This window comes from Pristis pectinata, chromosome 13, assembly GCF_009764475.1.
Source record: "Pristis pectinata isolate sPriPec2 chromosome 13, sPriPec2.1.pri, whole genome shotgun sequence".
Classification (NCBI taxonomy): domain Eukaryota; kingdom Metazoa; phylum Chordata; class Chondrichthyes; order Rhinopristiformes; family Pristidae; genus Pristis; species Pristis pectinata.
Genome location: NC_067417.1, coordinates 42,718,979 through 42,738,032, shown reverse-complemented (window position 1 = coordinate 42,738,032; position 19,054 = coordinate 42,718,979). Strand labels below are relative to the sequence as shown.

The following is a 19,054-nucleotide window of genomic DNA, read 5'->3' as shown; positions in this document are numbered from 1 at the left end:
GTTTCACTCTTCATCAGCGGTGATGTATTTCCCAAAGTACCTCTGATGATATCACCAGGTAATCCCTCAATCCCTCCTTGTGAACAGTCTCATTCTCTCTCTCACACACACACACACACACACACACACACACACACACACACACACACACACACACACACACAGCTTGTCACCAGGCTCTCACCTCACTCTGCATTCAGTAACCAATTGCTCCATCAACAGACCACTAACCATTGACCCCATTGATGGATCACCACCTGGTGATCCCAACAGCAGATCACTGGCCCAGTCACCCCACCAACGGATCACTAACCAGAGAGCCCACCAACAGATCACTAACATATTACTCCATTAATAGATCACTAACCCAGTGACCCCACCAGCGGACCACTGACCCAGTGACCCCACCAGCAGATCACTAATGGATCACTGACCCAGTGACCCCACCAGCGGACCACTGACCCAGTGACCCCACCAGCAGATCACTAATGGATCACTGACCCAGTGACCCCACCAGCGGACCACTGACCCAGTGACCCCCCTCCCCATCAATCACTACCCAGGCCTGATGCCGGTTGAGCATCGTGTTACCGGCGGGTTCATTCACCGCCCGGATCCCTGATGCTGCGACCTCCTACCCGAACCAGCCCCTGATGGCCCTGTGATCCCACACTGTGGTCTCGCTCCCTCGCTGGCTGCCCCGCTGCTCCAGTCGTACCCCCGCCCTGTGGGCACGGCAGCGGCGGTGTGCCGGGGCGGCCGTGGGTCCCGGAGTGCCGGCTGGGTCCGGGGTAGTGAAGCTGCCGGAGCTCCGCTCACAGGCAGCCGCTGAACCTGCTGCTCTCCGCCGCCTGATCTTTGCTGCTCTCTGGCGGAGCCTTTCAGTAACTGCTACCGTGCACCGCTCGCACCATCCCACCGAGGGGTCCCCATGGGTGAACATTGAGTGGTGGAGAGAACCCTAACATGCCCTGAACCCGCTACTCCCGCGGAGTCACCGAATCTGAGAGCACTGAAACAGGCCCTTCGGCCCCCCGAGTCCCTGCCGACGCTCAAGCACGAATCCACACTGAAGAAACAAAGGAGCGTCGGCCTCCCCCACTCCCTGGAGAAGTCCAAGCGCAAACTGGAGGAACGGCGCCTCATTTTCCGTCTTGGAACCTTGCAGCCTGATGGCATGAACACTGAATTCTCCCACTTTAGGTAACCCACCATGCTGCTTCTCTTCCCTTTCCTAGACTTTTCCCCCCTCTCTCTTACCTTTTACCCATTCCCCAGTGTATCTGCTCTCCCCTCCTCCCTCACACCTGCCTATCACTATCTCTTAGTGCATCTACCTTGTGCCCACCCCGCCTCCCCTCCTTTGTCCATCTATCACTGCTCTGCTTTTCCCTCCTAGATATTGGGCTTCCCCTTTTCCTATCTTCAGCCCTGAAGAAGGGTCCCGACCCGAAACATTGACCGCCTGCTTTTCTCCACGGATGCTGCCTGGCCTGCTGAGTTCCTCCAGCATCATCGTGTTTTTCAACCAATCCACACTAATCCCATTTCATTCTCCCCACATTCCCCCCAGATTCTACCACTCACCTCCACACTAGGGGCGGTCAATTAACTAATATCAATTAACCTAGATTAACCTTGACCAACTGTTCAGTTCCGGTGGCCTCATTATAGGAAGGATATGGAAGCTTTAGAGAGGGCGCAGAGGAGATTTACCAGGATGCTGCCTGGATTGGAGAGCATGTTTTATGAGGATAGGTTGAGTAAGTTAGGACTTTTCTCTTTGGAGAGGAGGAGGAGGATGAGAGGTTACTTAATAGAGGTGTACAAGATGATAAGAGGCATAGATCAAGTGGACAGTCAAAGACTTCTTCCCAGAGCAAAAATGGCTAACACAAGGAGACATAATTTTAAGGTGATTGGAGGAAGGTATAAGGGGGATGTCAGGGGTACGTTTTTTTACACAGAGAGTGGTGGGTGCATGGAACGCACTGCCGGCAGAGGTCGTGGGGGCCAGATACATTAGGGACATTTAAGAGACTCTTAGACACATGAATGATAGAGAAATGGAGGGCTATGTGGGAGGGCAGGGTGAGATAGATATTAGAGCAGGATAAAACGTCGGCACATTGTTCTATGTTTCAAGCCGGACATTTTGGGATGTGGGAGGAAACTGGAGTACCCGAGGAAACCCATGCAAGTCAAAGGGAGAACGTGCAAACTCCAGCCAGACAGCACTCGAGGTCAGGATTGAACCTGGGTCTGTGGAGCTTGGGGCAGCAGCTCCAGCAGCTGTGCCACTGAGCCCCTTACGGTCAGGGTGAAGAGCAGCAAAGAGCATTGATGGCAACAGGGTGTGTGGAGTGGGAATGGGACCAAGACTGGTCCAGGGTTGGGATGAGGAATAGGGAAGGATGAGGACACGAGATTCCGCAGATGCCGGAATCTAGAGCAACACACATGAAATGCTGGAGCAACTCAGCAGGTCAGGAAGCATCTTTGAAGGGAAATAAAACAGTTGACATTTCGGGTCAAGACCCTTCATCAGGAAGACGGCAGAAGGCAGAATATGAAGATCGGGAGAGGGGGAGTAGCACAAGCTGAAGAAGGGTCCTGACCTGAAACGCTGACCGCCTGCTTTTCTCCACGGGTGCTGCCTGGCCTGCTGAGTTCCTCCAGCATCATCGTTTTCTCTAACTTCCTGTAACCCCCTCCGCTCTTCCCCTGCCCTTACTCCCCCCACCCCGTCTTCCCTCATTCCTGGCCCCCCTCACCCCTTCTCTTTCCCCTCCCCTGCCCTCATTACCTGCCCATCTATTCCCCACCTCCTTCCCCTTTATTCCAGGGTCCACTGCCCTCCTACCAGATTCCTTCTTCAGCCCTTTGCCTCTTCTAGCTATCACCTCTCAGCTTCTTTCATCACTCCCTTTTATCTCCCCTCCCCCACCCACCTACCTTCCCCCTCTCACCTGGACTCACCTCTCACCTGCCAGCCTCTGCTCCTCCCCCTCCCCCTACCTCTTATTCTGGTGTGTGCCCCCTTCCTTTCGAGTCCTGATGAAGGGTTTCAACCCGAAACGTCGACTGTTCATTTCCCTCCATGGATGTTGCCTGGCCTGCTGACTTCATCCAGCATTTTGTGTGTTGCTGGGGAAGTATGGAGGTGGGATAAATAGAAGAGGGATTAGGATTGGTAAATGGGATCAGGATACAAATGGGGCCAGGATGTGCAGGAAGGGATGGGATTAGGATAAGGGGGTTTGGAATTAAGAGAAGTGAGATCAGTCTTGGGAAAGGGCTGGGGGAAAGGATGATCGCATTTGGTAGGTGTGTACCAGGGAATTTAGAATTTGCCAGTTTTGTAGATAAAATATACAGTACTTTTCTTTCTTGTACAAAGTGGATAATGTGATCCAGCCACCTACCCCCACAGGCACTTGGCAACCTCCTGAAAGGTGGACAGATGACCAAAGGCTGTGTGGATGATGGTCATTGATGTCTGCCTCCACTGAATAGTGGCTCCTGAGACATGAGAAGTGGTCCATGTTTTCCAAGTTCTCATTGTGAACATGTATTGTTGTGGGGGTGCTTGTGGTACAGTGGGGCAGGTCGAACAGCCTTTATTGTTGAGTGTGAGGCCCATCCTCTTGCATGCTTCAGTGAAGAAGCTGATAATGGTGTGGAGCTCTGCCCCGGAATGTGTGGTTCCACAAGTGTCTGCATACTGCAGCTCTACTGAGCTTGGAGTGATCTTGGTTCTCCAGCACAGGTAGGACAGGCTGAACAGTTTCCCACTGCTTCTGCAGGTTAGCTCTACTTTAGTCCGAAGCTTGTTGGAGGCGAGGGAGGTATCAGGGTGTCGACACAATGTTGCTTGACACCAGCCTTCACTGAGACTGCATCTGCTGTGGACCCACTGATGAAGGTCACAGCTTGCATGCTGTCACTTGGCAGGTGTAGGATGGAGACAAATTTCAGATTTGAGAAGGATACTCTTTAGCCCTCACCCTCCCTCCACTTTGGTGAGGGCACAAGGCCCTGTATATTGATTGGGGTTGACGCGTGCTGCAGATCACGTCCACTGTGCTTCTCTGTGGTTGCAATTCACAATTCAGCCTCTGGGAGGAGATGGCTGGGAAGACCCTGGCAATGAGTTTCCCTGTGTCAGACAACAGGGAGTCCCCTCTGTAGTCACAACAATAGTATTATCTCCTTTCTTGAAATTAGTCTCTGAGAACCCTCAGCATATGTTCCTTTGGCCAGACGTGGGAGATGCAGAGAGATGAGGCTGTGAATTTGTGACTGAACTTCCTCTCTGCCAAGTTTTAGAACTTAAGTGTAGATACCATCTTCTCCTGAGGCCTTGCTGCTTCTCATCTGACCTGTGGCCTTTTAGACTTCCTGTTGGCCAGGGGTGGGGATGATGCTGGACTGGATAGACTGCTGTGGATGGAGTCAAGAGCATCTGGGTCTAGGACAGTGTCTGGTTGAGGAGTTCTTTGTGGTGTTTCTTCCAGTGGCCACTAATTGTCTCTCTGTTCTTGATGACTGCCTCTGTTTTTGGTTCCCATTGAGGTGACCCTTGAATGTTTGAGCCTCAGTCTTAACAGCGCCAAAGAATCTGCACACAGAACAGCTTGAGATGGAGTAATTCCATACGAAAACAGCCCTCCGCCCCCCAGGTCTCCGCCAACCATCAATCACCCATTTACACTAATCCTACAGTGATCCTTTATTGTTATTTTCTCCATATTCCCATCAACTCTCCTCCCTCCAGATTCTACCACTCACCTACACAATCTACAACGGTCAATTGACCTAGCGACCGGCACGTCTTTGGGGTGTGGGAGGAAACCCACGCAGTTGCATGGAGAACGTGCAAACTCCAAATAGATGGCACCAGAGGTCAGGATTGAACCTGGGATTCTGGAGCTGTGAGGCAGTGGCTCTACTAGCTGCGCCACTGAGCTGCCCTATGGTGCCTGTGTATGTTGTGGATATCTTGCACTCCTTCCACCCACTATCTGTTGTTCAAGTCCTGAGTTTTCAATTGGACCTCAGTCTCCAGGTTCCTGTCGAGCTGTTAGCTTCCCCCCCCCCCGAGGCTGATGAAGTTTCCAGTCCTAGAATGCCATTGCATTTGCTGTTAATCAGCTCCTGGATCTCCTGGTCACCCTTTCCCTAATTACTAGCCAACGAAGCCGTCGCAATGTGTCAGTCAGTGGTTGTGACTAGTGTGGATCTTGACATGGGAGCACAGGTTTGTAAACATGAAGGATTTTCTACAAGCACTTGTTCAGCAAGACAGCACCCCTTTCAGCAGTTGGCAGCACACGGCATTGACCCCCCGACTTGTTTCATCTCTCAGAGGACAAGCTGGAACAGCAGCATTCTCTCTTCACCCAGTACAAGGATCCCTGCCGCCTGAGCCCCGGAGAGGAACAGCCCTGGGTCATCGGTGAGTCCATCTCCCACAGGTACAGCGAGAGCTACCTGTCTCTGCAGTGCAAGGGTGAGGCGCAGGCAATTCACGGTCAGGGAAGGGGACAAGGGACTCCCAGTGCAGTACACTTATGGGCTGCGGGGCAGGATGAAGGTGAATGGCTTAGGGCTCACAGTGAGGTGAGGGGAACATGAGGGTATCAGTGGGGTTGGACAGAAGGGCACCTTTCTTACGGTGGGCGTGCAGGAAGACAAGGTTCTGAGCACAAGCCGGGGCTGTGGGGAGCGAGCAGGTGACCATTCTCAGCAGTAGGGCTGTCAGTGGTGGTCCCCGGTCTTGCTCTGAAGGTGGAGGTTGGTCAGAGTGGAGGGGATGGTAAAGGGACAGGTAGGGACAATGGTGGGCAAGGTTAGGGTGGTCATTTAGCAAGAAATGTGGGCACGCTCTCAGTTCATTTATTGTCATCACCACTGACCCTGATAGATGTGCACTGGGGTGAACCATTTAAGACTGTCCGAACCTGGGTGGATTCCCTCAGCTCAGACACACTCACTCAGTGACCGAGCCAAGTCTGTGTATGAAGCATAGGAAATGAGCCATAAGTAAGATGTGATTTGAAGTATGGAATTCACAACTGATGGAACAGTCTTGGGTTCCACGTAACAGAAAGGATAAAGAAGCGTGGGATAATTGTGGGTCATTGAGGAGCAAATGGGTAGAATTGAGTCGATCAGGCTAAACATGGGGCTGTGTCTGTGTTCCAAGATGTTGCCCCAACATCACTGGGGCCCTGGTCTTATTAAAGCTGGAACATGTCTTTTGCCCCTTTTTCCAGAATCCTTGTTTCACTCACTTGGGTCAAGGATTTCAGAGAGGCTGTTTGTGTTCATTCTGAAGGGCTTTTCTCTGTTGGGAAGTGTTTGATACGTGACACGTATTTGTGCGACAGGTACGTTGATGGATCCGGAGGGACTCTATGATGAAGACACCATCACACCAGATAATCTGCAGAAGTAAGTGTCCTCTCCCTGGGTTTGGTGAACTCCTGATCTGGGAAGGGTGGCTGTGTTTCAGAGAATTCTTCCTTTTCACCATTAATGCTTGTTAGACACAGTGGCAAAGTCAGTTGATAGTTGTTAACTAATTCTGCTGCAGTCAGTTAGTAGAGATCACTGCATTAAGTGCTATACTGGTCATACCGAGTAATCACATTATCCACTGTGGACATGCAGTGACCACTGTATCTACTCCTGTACTGGGTGAATGGTGTCCACCGTATCCCACTCCTGTACTGGACATAGTGACCATTGTATTATCCCCTCTACTAGCCACAGAAGGACCACTCTAATTGTTCAGTAAATTGGCCCTTGTACTGTATCATGCCCTCCGCTGACCAACTGAGTGACCACTTTTCCAGCTCCTGTACTGGCCACTTGGAGTGACCTCTGGACTGGCTGCAGTGATGGGCACAGTGACCAGTGTATCAGCTTGTATTTTGACCAGTGACCATTCTGTCAGGTCCTGTACTAGCCACAGTGTAGGTTACTGTATTGAACATTGATAGTAACAACTTGAGTTCATATCGCACCTCTTCATATCACACCTAGGGATGCAAATAGTCCCTAGATGTGTTTCAGGGGTAATGACAAGGGATTAGAAACGGGGAAATTACATGTGGAAAAGGAGTTAAAGACAAGACATCTTTATCAGTCACATGTACATCAACACACACAGTGAGATGCATCTTTTGTGTAGAGTGTTCTGGGGGGACAGCCCGCAAGTGCCTCCACGCTTCCGGTGCCAACATAGTACGCCCACAACTTCCTAACCCGTGCGTCTTTGGAATGTGGGAGGAAACCGGAGCACCCAGAGGAAACCCACACAGACATGGGGAGAACGTACAAACTTCTTACAGACAGCGGCCAGAATTGAACCCGGGTCTCTGGCGCTGTAATAACATTACACTAACTGCTACACTACCGTACCTGCCCTTAGGAATAGTAAAGGGAAAAAAATAACTGGTGGGGTTGTCTATAGGTCACCACATAATAACATTACAGTGGCACAGGCAATAAACCAAGAAATAGATGTAGCAGAGGATGCGGAGAGTCTACAGAGAGATATAGATAGGTTAAGTGAGTGGGCAAGGGTCTGGCAGATGGAGCACAATGTTGGTAAATGTGAGATCATCCACTTTGGAAGGAAAAATAGAAGATCAGATTATTATTTAAATAGTGAAAGATTGCAGCATGCTGTTGTGCAGAGGGACTCAGGAGTGCTTGTGCATGAATCGCAAAAAGTTGGTTTATTGCAACTGTACAGGGTACTGGTGAGGCCACACCTGGAGTACTGCGTGCAGTTCTGGTCTCCTTACTTGAGGAAAGATATATTGGCTTTGGAGGCGGTGCAGAGGAGGTTCACCAGGTTGATTCTGGAGACGAGGGGTTTAGCCTATGAGGAGAGATTGAGTCGCCTGGGACTATACTCACTGGAATTCAGAAGAATGAGAGGGGATCTGAAAGAAACATATAAAATTATGAAAGGGACAGGATAAGATAGAGGCAGGAAGGTTGTTTCCACTGGTAGGTGAGACAAGAACCAGGGGACATAGCCTCAAGATTCAGGGAATAGATTTAGGACAGAGATGAGGAGAAACTGCTTTTCCCAGAGAGAGGAATGGGATTCTGGAGGTAGGAGGTACAGCCCGTTTTGAAGTTGGTCTTGGTTAGACTGGAGTGAGGGTGGTGAATGTAGGAAGATACAGTGGTATGCAGAAGTTTGGGCACCCCGGTCAAAATTTCTGTTACTTGCTAAGCAAGTAAAAGATGAGCTGATTTCCAAAAGGCATAAAGTTAAACATGACACATTTCTTTAATATTTTAAGCAAGATCACTTTTTTATTTCCATCTTTTACAGTTTCAAAATAACAAAAAAGAAAAACGGCCCGATGCAAAAGTTTGGGCATCCTGCATGTTCAGTACTTAGTAACACCCCCTTTGGCAAGTATCACAGCTTGTAAACGCTTTCTGTAGCCAGCTAAGTCTTTCAATTCTTGTTTGGGGGATTTTCACCCATTCTTCCATGCAAAAGGCTTCTAGTTCTGAGAGATTCTTGGGCTGTCTTGCATGCACTGCTCTTTTGAGGTCTATCCACAGATTTTCGATGATGTTTAGGTCGGGGGACTGTGAGGGCCATGGCAAAACCTTCAGCTTGTGCCTCTTGAGGTAGTCCATTGTGGATTTTGAGGTGCATTTAGGATAGTTATCCTGTTGTAGAAGCCATCGTCTTTTCATCTTCAGCTTTTTTACAGACGGTGTGCTGTTTGCTTCCAGAATTTGCTGGTATTTAATTGAATTCATTCTTCTCTCTACCAGTGAAATATTCCCCGTGCCACTGGCTGCAACACAAGCCCAAAGCATGATCGATCCACCCCCGTGCTTAACAGTTGGAGAGGTGTTCTTTTCATGAAATTCTGCACCCTTTTTTCTCCAAACTTTCCTGCATCCTCACCACAAAATTCAGCATCAGAAGTTTGCAAATGAACATCTAAACAAGCCTGATGCATATTGGAAACAAGTCCTGTGGACTGATGAAATTAAAAAAGAACACCTCTCCAATTGTTACGCACGGGGGTGGATCGATCATGCTTTGGGCTTGTGTTGCAGCCAGTGGCATGGGGAACATTTCACTGGTAGAGGGAAGAATTAATTCAATTAAATACCAGCAAATTCTGGAAGCAAACAGCACACCGTCTGTAAAAAAGCTTAAGATAAAAAGACGACGGCTTCTACAGCAGGATAACTATCCTAAACGCACCTCAAAATCCACAATGAACTACCTCAAGAGGCACAAGCTGAAGGTTTTACCATGGCCCTCACAGTCCCCCAACCTAAGCATCATCGAAAATCTGTGGATAGACCTCAAAAGAGTAGCGCATGCAAGACAGCCCAAGAATCTCACAGAACTAGAAGCCTTTTACAAGGAAGAATGGCTGAAAATCCCCCAAACAAGAATTGAAAGACTCTTAGCTGGCTACAGAAAGTGTTTACAAGCTGTGATACTTGCCAAAGGGGGTGTTAATAAGTACTGACCATGCAGGGTGCCCAAACTTTTGCTTCAGGCCCTTTTCCTTTTTTGTTATTTTGAAACTGTAAAAGATGGAAATAAAAAAGTAATCTTGCTTAAAATATTAAAGAAATGTGTCATCTTTAACTCTAGGCCTTTTGGAAATCAGCTCATCTTTTACTCGCTTAGCTATTTCACAGTAACAGAAATTTTGACCAGGGGTGCCCAAACTTTTGCATGCCACTGTATATAATAAACTTGGGAAAGATGTGGTTTCTGACCTGGTAATGGAGGGAGCATTAGAAGTTTTATCTTGGGGGCACAGAGGGAAGCAGCAGATGGACAGTATGAAGAAGTCCATGAGCTTCTCATACGTTGCACCAAGTGGGGAGAAGACAGGGTAGAGACTGTACGACAGTGTTTTGCTGGGATGGTGAGCAGTTCAGGCAGATTTGTGTGAGACCTGGTAGTGTGGGTTGGTAGGTTAATTGTCACTAAGTTGCCCGAATGTGTAGGTGAGTGGGAGAATCTGGGGAAAATTAAATGGGATTAGTGAAGGTTCAGTGTAAATGGGTGGGCTGAAGGATCTCTTTCCATTCTGTACGACTCTTTGACAACTCAATGCTGTATGATCCCGACTCTGTGACTCAATGACAACTCCGTGACTCGATGACTGATGATTACGATTCTTGTCACTCTATGACTCTGCAACTATATGACAACTCTACGACTATCACTCCATGATGACTGACTCTGAGTGGTGCAAGTGGTTCTGGCAGCTTTGGAAGCAATTAAGCTTGTCAGCTGCCATATCCATTCCAGACTGCATGGTTAGGAGAGGAGGTCCCTACTGGGAGAGCAACACTGTGGAAGAGCGTAATAGATCAAATGGGAACTAGGGTATCAACGGTGGAGGCACAGGTTTGGTTGAACTGATCAGTAGGGACAGTAATGTTCTAGCAAATGGGAGGTGAGACAGCCGATCATGTGAAAGTGCAGATGTAAACGGAGACTGTTTGTACCAGGAGGGAGGAGGGGGACTGAAATGGGTCACGTCACCAGGAAATGATCAAAGATAACCATACCGCTGGCTGAGATAAATGCAAGGCCATAAAAGATGGTAAGGCCAGGCTGGGGGCTTATTTGAAGGAAGAGGTTCAGGAATTAGGTGAAGGAAATCCGTGAAAACCAGATGTCACTGTGCAGAGGCATCACTGAACTTGCCACTTGATTCTAACAATTCAAACCCAACTCACAGAGCCATACAATAAAGAAGCAGGCGCTTCAGCCCAACACATCTTGCAGAGTGGGCTGTCACCAGGGCAGGAATGGATACTGAATATTCCTGGATTTCAGTGTTTTAAAAGGGATGGGGGGGGGGGGGGGAGTAGAGGAGGAGGGGTGGCGTTACTGGTCAGGGATACTATTACAACTGCAGAAAGGGTGGATAATATAGAAGGATCCTCTCTAGAGTCAGTATGGGTGGAAGTTAGGAACAAGAAAGGAGCAGTTACTCTACTGGGAGTATTCCATAGGCCCCCAGGTAGCAGCAAGGATACTGAGGAGCAGATCGGGAGGCAGAATTTGGAAAGGTGCAAGAATAACAGGGTTGTTATAATGGGAGACTTCAACTTCCCAAATATTGACTGGCACCTGCTTAGTACCAAGGGTTTAGACGGGGCAGAGTTTGTAAAGTATGTTCAGGATGGATTCCTGTCACAGTATGTTGACAGGCTGACTAGAGGGAATGCCATATCAGATCTCGTATTAGGTAATGAACCGGGTCAGGTGATAGATCTCTCAGTGGGTGAGCATTTGGGGGACAGTGACCACCGCTCCCTAACCTTTAGCATTGTCATGGACAAGGATAGGAGTAGAGAGGACAGGAAGATATTTAAAAGGGGAAAGGCAAATTATGAGGCTATAAGGCTAGAACTAGTGAGTGTGAATTGGGATGACATTTTTGAAGGGAAATGTACTATGGAGATGTGGTCATTGTTCAGGGATCTCTTCTAGGATGTTAGGGATAAATTTGTCCCGGTGAGGCAGAGAAAGAATGGCAGGGTGAAGGAACCATGGTTGACAAGAGAGGTGGAACAACTATTTAGGAAGAAGGCGGCTGCATATATAAGGTTTAGGAAGCAAGGATCAGATAGGTCACGGGCCATATAGGGTAGCAAGGAAGGAACTTAAGAAGGGGCTGAGGAAAGCAAGAAGGGGACATGAAAAGGGCTTGGCAGGTAGGGTTAAGGAAAATCCCAAGGCATTTTTTCACTTGTGTGAAGAGCAGAAGCATGACGAGAGTAAAGGTAGGACTGATTAGGGATAAAGGTGGGAAGATGTGCCTGGAAGCTGTGTAAGTGAGTGAGGTTCTCAATGAATACTTCTCTTCAGTACTCACCAAAGAGAGGGGCCTAGATGATGCAGAGGACAGTGTTGGTAAGGTTAATGTTCTGGAGCATATAGATATCAAGAGAGAGGATGTGTTGGAGCTGTTAGAAAATATTAGGACAGATAAGTCCCCGGGGCCTGACAGAATATTCCCCAGGCTGCTCCACAAGGCGAGGGAGGAGATTGCTGAACCGTTGGCTAGGACCTTTGAGTCCTTGCTGTCCACGGAATTGGGACCAGAGGATTGGAGGGTGGCATACGTTGTCCCCTTATTCAAAAAAGGAAGTAGGGATAGTCCAGGGAATTATAGACCAGTGAGCCTTACGTCTGTGGTGGGCAAGCTGTTGGAAAAGAGTCTTAGAGATGGGATCTATGGGCATTTAGAGAATCATGGTCTGATCAGGGACAGCCAGCATGGCTTTGTGAAGGGCAGATTATGTCTCAAGCCTGATAGGATTCTTTGATGAGGTGACCAGGCAGATTGATGAGGGTAGTGCAGTAGATGTGGTCTACATGGATTTTAGTAAGGCATTTGACACGGTTCCACATGGTAGGCTTCTTCAGAAGGTCAGAGGACATGGGATCCAGGGAGGCTTGGCCATGTGGATTCAGAATTGGCTTGCCTGTAGAAAGTTGTGGTGGAGGGAGTGCATTCAGATTGGAGGGCTGTGACTAGTGGTGTCCCACAGGGATCGGTTCTGGGACCTCTGCTTTTCGTGATATTTATTAATGACTTGGATGAGGGGGTGGAAGGGTGGGTTAGTAAGTTTGCAGACCACAAAAAGGTTGATGGTGTCGTGGATAGTGCGGAGGGCTGTCGAAGCTTACAGAGGGACATTGATAGGATGCAGAGCTGGGCTGAGAGGTGGCAGATGGAGTTCAGTCCGGAGAAGTGTGAGGTGGTACACTTTGGAAGGACAAACTCCAAGGTGGAGTACAAAGTTAATGGCAGGATTCTGGGTAGTGTGGAGGAGCAGAGGGATCTGGGGGTTCATATCCACAGATCCCTGAAAGTTGCCTCACAGGTGGATAGGGTAGTTAAGAAAGCTTATGGGACGTTTGCATTCATAAGTAGTGGGATCGAGTTTAAGAGCCGCGAGGTAGTGATGCAGCTCTACAAAACTCTGGTTAGACCACACTTGGAGTACTGTGTCCAGTTCTGGTCGCCTTATTATAGGAAGGATGTGGAAGCTTTGGAAAGGGTGCAGAGGAGATTTACCAGGATGCTGCCTGATTTAGAGAGTATGCATTATGAGGAGAGACTAAGGGAGCTAGGGCTTTACTCTTTGGAGAGGAGGATGAGAGGAGACATGATAGAGGTGTACAAAATATTAAGGGGAATAGATAGAGTAGACAGCCAGCGCCTCTTTCCCAGGGCACCAATGCTCAATACAAGAGGGCATGGGCTTTAAAGTAATGAGTGGGAAGTTCAAGGGAGATATCAGAGGAAGGTTTTTTACCCAGAGAGTGGTTGGGGCATGGAATGCGCTGCCTGGGGTGGTGGTGGAGGCAGGTACATTGGTCAAATTCAAGAGATTGCTAAATAAGCATATGGAGGAATTTAAAATAGGGGGATATGTGGGAGGAAAGGTTTAGATAGTTTTTAGGCGAGGTTTGAAGGTCGGCACAACATTGTGGGCCGAAGGGCCTGTATTGTGCTGTACTTTCCACAATTCTCACCATTCATACTTATCCCACACTCCAGCACTTGATCTGTAGTCTTCTTTGCCTGGATCGTTTGTACGTGTTGTGAGAATCTGTCTCCAGCACCCCCTCGGGCAGTGTGTTCCAGATTCCAACCATTCTCCAGGTGAAAAAAGTTTTCCTCAGATTCTCACTAAACCTCTTAGCCCTCACCCTAAACCTAGTTTTAAATATCTCTGCTATAGAGAAAGGTTTCCTACCATCTATTCTATCTATGCCCTTCATAATCTTGTGCACCTCTATCAGGTCTCCCCTCAGCCTCCTCTGCTCCAAAGAAATTATAATCTCCTTTCTAATACTGTGCCAAAGGGTCTATTGAATTCTGCCAGGTTTCGCTATAGGATGGTGTTGCGACCTTGAGGATTAAGTGAGGAAAATGTGGTCAGGAGGGAAAAGGCAGGTGTGAGTAGAGAGAGATACAAGGAAATGACTGAGACAATGGGAGCAGCAGAGTCAAAGTGTCAGCAGTTGTATTGATCACACTGACAGCAAGTCCTGTGTCAGTTCCTGTACTGGCCAGTGTGACCATTTCTTATTCCTGACAGAGACCACGTTAATGGTTACTCTGAGGACAATGTTGGGCAGCGCTGTATCTGTTTCTGTAACGGCCACATTGTGGGCACTACCACTGCACTAGCTCCAGCAGCCACCATGGCATCAGTTTCCGTATTGATCAAAGTGAGCAGACACAGCGTTAGTTCTGTCCTGGAGACTCGAGAGACTGTGGATGCTGGAATCTGGAGCAAAAAACAAACTGCGGAAGGGGTCCTGATGCAGGCTCTCGACTTGAAATGTCAACCATTCTTGTCCACAGATGCTGCCTGACCCACTGAGTTCCTCCAGCAGTTTGTACTTGCCAAGTCCATCACTGTACTTGGCAACGTTAGTGAAGACCAGTTCCTGAACACACTCACTGACTGTTCTCAGTTCCAACAGGAACCAGAGAACCTCACCTCTCTGACCAATATCTAGAGACACCATTACTCAATTACCCACCCTCTATGTTGCAGAAGCAGTAAGATAAACACCAGTTAGACCAGACCAACTGTAATCCACAAACAGGTTTGTGATTTCTCTTACAGTGTGTAAGAAACTCACAGGTGTTAACATTGCCATCTGGTCTGTACATACAGATTAGCTAGAGTTATGCTGGGAGTTAACATCCTGACACCCAAACTTAACATCATACAAAACAGGTATCTTTCTGTTACAAATGGACAAAAATATAATGGCAGTTTGCCAATTCTCTCATTATTGTACTGAATACCAATACTGACCACATGAACATTAATACCCAACAGTTACACTGATGGCCACTTTGTGTTAATTCCTGTGCTGACTTCACTGACAAGTCACCCTATCAGTCTCCGCACTGACCACACCAGTAACGGACTGCTGTAACAACTATGTTGGGTCTGGCTGTTGGACAGGACTCCAGGAGTCTTCAGTGGAGGTTGGAGCCTTGACTCAACAGCAGATGGTATTTAGCTGTGAATACTGAATGTTCAGGCCCCATGTCAGTAGGTAATGAGTTCTAAGCAGCGTTACTTTGGGAGCCGAGACATTGGATGGCACCTTCACCTTTCACCTCTTCACAGGGTGCTGGAGAGCGAAGAAGGTCGCAGGGAGTACCTGGTCTTCTCCCACTGCAAGAACCAGCCATCCTCTCAGAAGGGGAGGAAGGTGCCACTGAAAGGCTGTGGGCGGAGGATCGACTACGCTCTGTACTCCGAGGAAGGCCTAAACCCCGACTGGAAAGTGGTACGGGTCACCCTTCAACTGATGGAAGGCGCCACATGTAATGTCTGATAGGAGATGCAACGAATGTGATCATGTCATGGCAAAATAGAACACACCATGGGCTGTGTGAGAATGAGACCAATTGGATGGCTCTACATAAGAGCCAGCAGCAGTACAATGGGCCAAATGGCTTCTATCTGTACTATGTCTCTGTGATGATGCAGAGTGAAAGCGGTGGGGTGGCTACTAGAATCTCTGTGATGTAAAGGGGATGAGAGGCACAGGGAGAGGGGACCGATCCAACAATGGGAAACACTTCCCACAGCCTAAATGTGGGGGAGCTGATGGAGGGAGTAACAAGGATCCTAAAGGAAGCCAAAACAGAGGGTGGGCCGCAGTCATTAACTAGTCAATGGTTAGTCACTGGGAGATTACACACTTACAACGTTCAGCAAGGTAAGATATTCGATGAGAATATTAAACAATTGCACAATAGATCTCTCCTCATTATTTTAAGGATGCTTAGGTGATCTGTTATAAATGCTATACTATCAGGCAGGCTTCCATTATTGGCCCAATGTCTGGTTTTTGAGTTATCAGTCGAATTAGACCCCTCCCTGCTCTTATCCTTTCCCCTCCCACTTCAAGTATTTATCCAATTTCCTTTTAAAAATTACCATCAGATCTTTTTTCCAATCTTTTCAGGTGGTGCCTACCAGATCACCATAATTTGCTGCATAAAATCGTATCTCCTCACCTTATTACTCTGCATATTCACCAGTCCAACTGTTGTTCAGTAATTTACTTGCTTAAAACTCCAAAACAAGCTCTGATGTTGTGATGCTCCACTTCTGGACAGTACTGAAGTAATTTGTGTAAAGGCTTCCTACCAACTTATCGAACCATCAGGACCAGTCTAGATACAAACCCCATGAATCCAGCAGAGCGAGAGTTCTGCACTAATGTAAATTGAAGTAAGGATGAGAGTCAACATTGTTAATGAGGCATCCAGCAGATGTACCAGGTGCCAAGAAGAGAGAAACAGGTAAACCTACTGTGTAACACTGATTGATCAATGCCTCACCAACATCTGTTGTCTGCTTTTGTGCAGGAGGTGGAGGAGTTCAGCTTTGTCACCCAGCTGGCTGGCCTGACTGATCACCTGGCAGTGGCCATGCGCCTCTCAGTGTCGATCAGAGAGGAAGACCCTTGACTTCCAGAGGGAGAAGATGATACTGTGTGGGAATGAGGGGGCTCATTTTCAGGTTCACCGATGAGGAAGACATCCAAGCTGACTAGGCCTGAGGCCTCCCACTTGATTTGTCTACAGAAACGATTTAGAAGGTGGTGCTGAGGTCAATGATCAACGTTGGTTATTTCCATGCTCTATGGCAGAAAGCAGAGGCCTTGTTGTGGACTCCCAGAAGAGTGGAAAGTTAAGCTGACATGGATATTTCACACTGCCTTGGACTGGTGCCACTCTTGAGGTGTTCCCTCTCTTTTTTGAACTGCCTAGCACAACTTTAGATTTTGACAAGTCCGTGAATGAGTGTTTGATGTGATTTTTTTTTTGCAGAACCCTTTGTATAACTTTTAATGAATCTGACGATACTTTTTTGCCTTTCAATGAGCATTGCAGTGACATCTTCGGCATTAGTGCGTGTCCTGTTCCCGACATTGTGTTAGTGCATGTCCCATCGCCGAAGGGGGGTGTGTGTGTGTGTGTGTGTGTGTGCGCGTGCGTGTGTATGAGTTGCAGCTCAGAGGAAAGGACCTAACCAGATTGTTAGTCCTGCCTGGGACACATGGACTGTGGCAGACATTTATTTGCAGTCATCCTTCAGTTTTTGTTAAGGGGGACTTTGAACGACACTGATCACCTGTCATCAGTGGCAGGTATCGCCCACCCTTGTGTATCAGACAGCGAGCATTGCCAACCCTCCCTGAGGGCTACTTCTGATGGGGAACGTTGCGGCTGTGAGCACTGCAGACCCTGCCAGAAGGCTGCAAGTGGCTCTCCCAAAGTGGGAGAGTCACGGACAAGGGGACAGAGCTGCAAAATAAGGGGCCGGTCATTTAAAACTGAGGTGTGCAGAAATTTCTTCTCTCAGAGGTAGTGAATCTCTGGAATTCTCTGCCCTGGGGGGTGGCGGAGGCCAGATCGTTAAATATATTTAAGGTGGGGATGGATAAATATTTGAAAGATCAAGAAATTGAGCCTCGTGGGGATCTAGCACAGAAGAGGCCAGCATAGATCAGCGATGATCATAATGAGTGGTGGGGCAGGCTTGAGGGGCCTGGCGTCCTACTCCTGCTTCCTATGTTCTTGCGACTTTGTTAGGAGACTATTTCAGTCAATGGCGCCTACCACACAAAGTGTAGGAGAGAGGACGAGCACTGCTGATCCTGTCTGGGGAAGGGTTGGTTGACTCAAGTATGTCGGAGCACAAGTGGACACCCATTCACTAAAACTGCTTCCCTTGGACCCACGTTAAGTTCTTCCCCTCGTTCCTCCCTGCAGCCCAGAGCCGCAATGGAACAGAAACTATCCAGGGCCATCCTCCCTGTAATTGTCTCTCTCCTTCTCCTGAGGCCAATAGCAAGGTTCTGTGGACTTGCATTGAGTAACAGGCCATCCACAAACCAGGTAACCAATGAGTGGAAGGGGAGAGGCTGGAACTGTGACCAGTGCCCACAAACACTAACAAATACAAATGGGATTTGCACTAATGCAGGTCAGCGGTAGGGAGAGAGATGATGAAGAAACACAATTTTAACTAGAGTAACTGTACACCAAAAATCTGCAGAGTTGCAGAGAACAACAGAAAATGCTGGCAATCCTCAGCAGGTCAGGCAGCACCGGAGATGGGAGAAACCGAATTAAACTGTTAATTTGAGTTGCTGAGTATCCCCAGCACCTTCTGTTTTTATATTTAACTAAAAGGGATCTGAAACGATACATCACGGCAGGACAGAACCCTGGTCCCAATCCCTGTGGATGGGTAGGGGCAGACTGCAGCTCAGTTACAACTTCCTGCTGAGTTGTGAATCAGCCAGCTTCTGTGAATCCATCCTACACCTGAGGGTGAAAGATTAGGTGAAATTTGTACCAGCCAATCAGCAATGCGGGTTTCACTACCATGAATCTATCCACACTGCAGGCATTTTCCTGCCATCTAGCAGCCACCAGAATATACAGACACTCTTCTGCAGAAGGCTATGGTTTGCCCTGAACCTTTGCACCTATCCCCTATAAATGATGATCCAACCCATCTTTGTCGTCAGGCTAGGTAAAGTAAGGACCTCTTGCTGAAGAGCCTTAAACTACAAGCCAAGTTCCCCTTTCCCTTTCAGCCCTAGATTACAGAGAATCCCAAGAGTTTGAACATTTCCCCTATGCAGCCTCATTTGATCCACCTCCTCAGTGTTCCCATCTCTGGGACTATTCCAGGAGCTCTTGCAGTGGTGTCAGTCTATTTGGGAAGGTACCAAGCCTCTGATTGGTATCTACAGCCCCTGTTGCCAGCAACAGCTTGGAGCTGAGACCAGCTCCATGAACTGGAACATACTTTGCTGTTAAGAACTGGAAGCTGGCCATCTACAAGTAGCCCTGTGCGACAGGGATGCACTGGATAAATACGGCTCTGGTAAATGTCACTCTCGGATCCCTCAGCACCTGGCCCAGCAGGCAGTCTTCTCAAGAACAGCTTG

At 48.3% G+C, this 19,054-nt stretch overlaps 1 protein-coding gene across 1 annotated transcript in view; it reads left to right on the top strand.

Annotated features, from left to right (window-relative positions):
• smpd3 (sphingomyelin phosphodiesterase 3) overlaps positions 1–18,209 on the top strand; it is a 176,669-nt gene extending 158,460 nt beyond the window's left edge. The window contains exons 5-8 of the mRNA XM_052028472.1: positions 5,369–5,458; positions 6,393–6,456; positions 15,202–15,364; positions 16,455–18,209. Of these exons, the coding sequence (XP_051884432.1) occupies positions 5,369–5,458; positions 6,393–6,456; positions 15,202–15,364; positions 16,455–16,556 (419 nt within the window). The 3' untranslated portion in view covers positions 16,557–18,209. The remainder of the gene's footprint in view (positions 1–5,368; positions 5,459–6,392; positions 6,457–15,201; positions 15,365–16,454) is intronic.
• Positions 18,210–19,054: the final 845 nt, after the last annotated feature.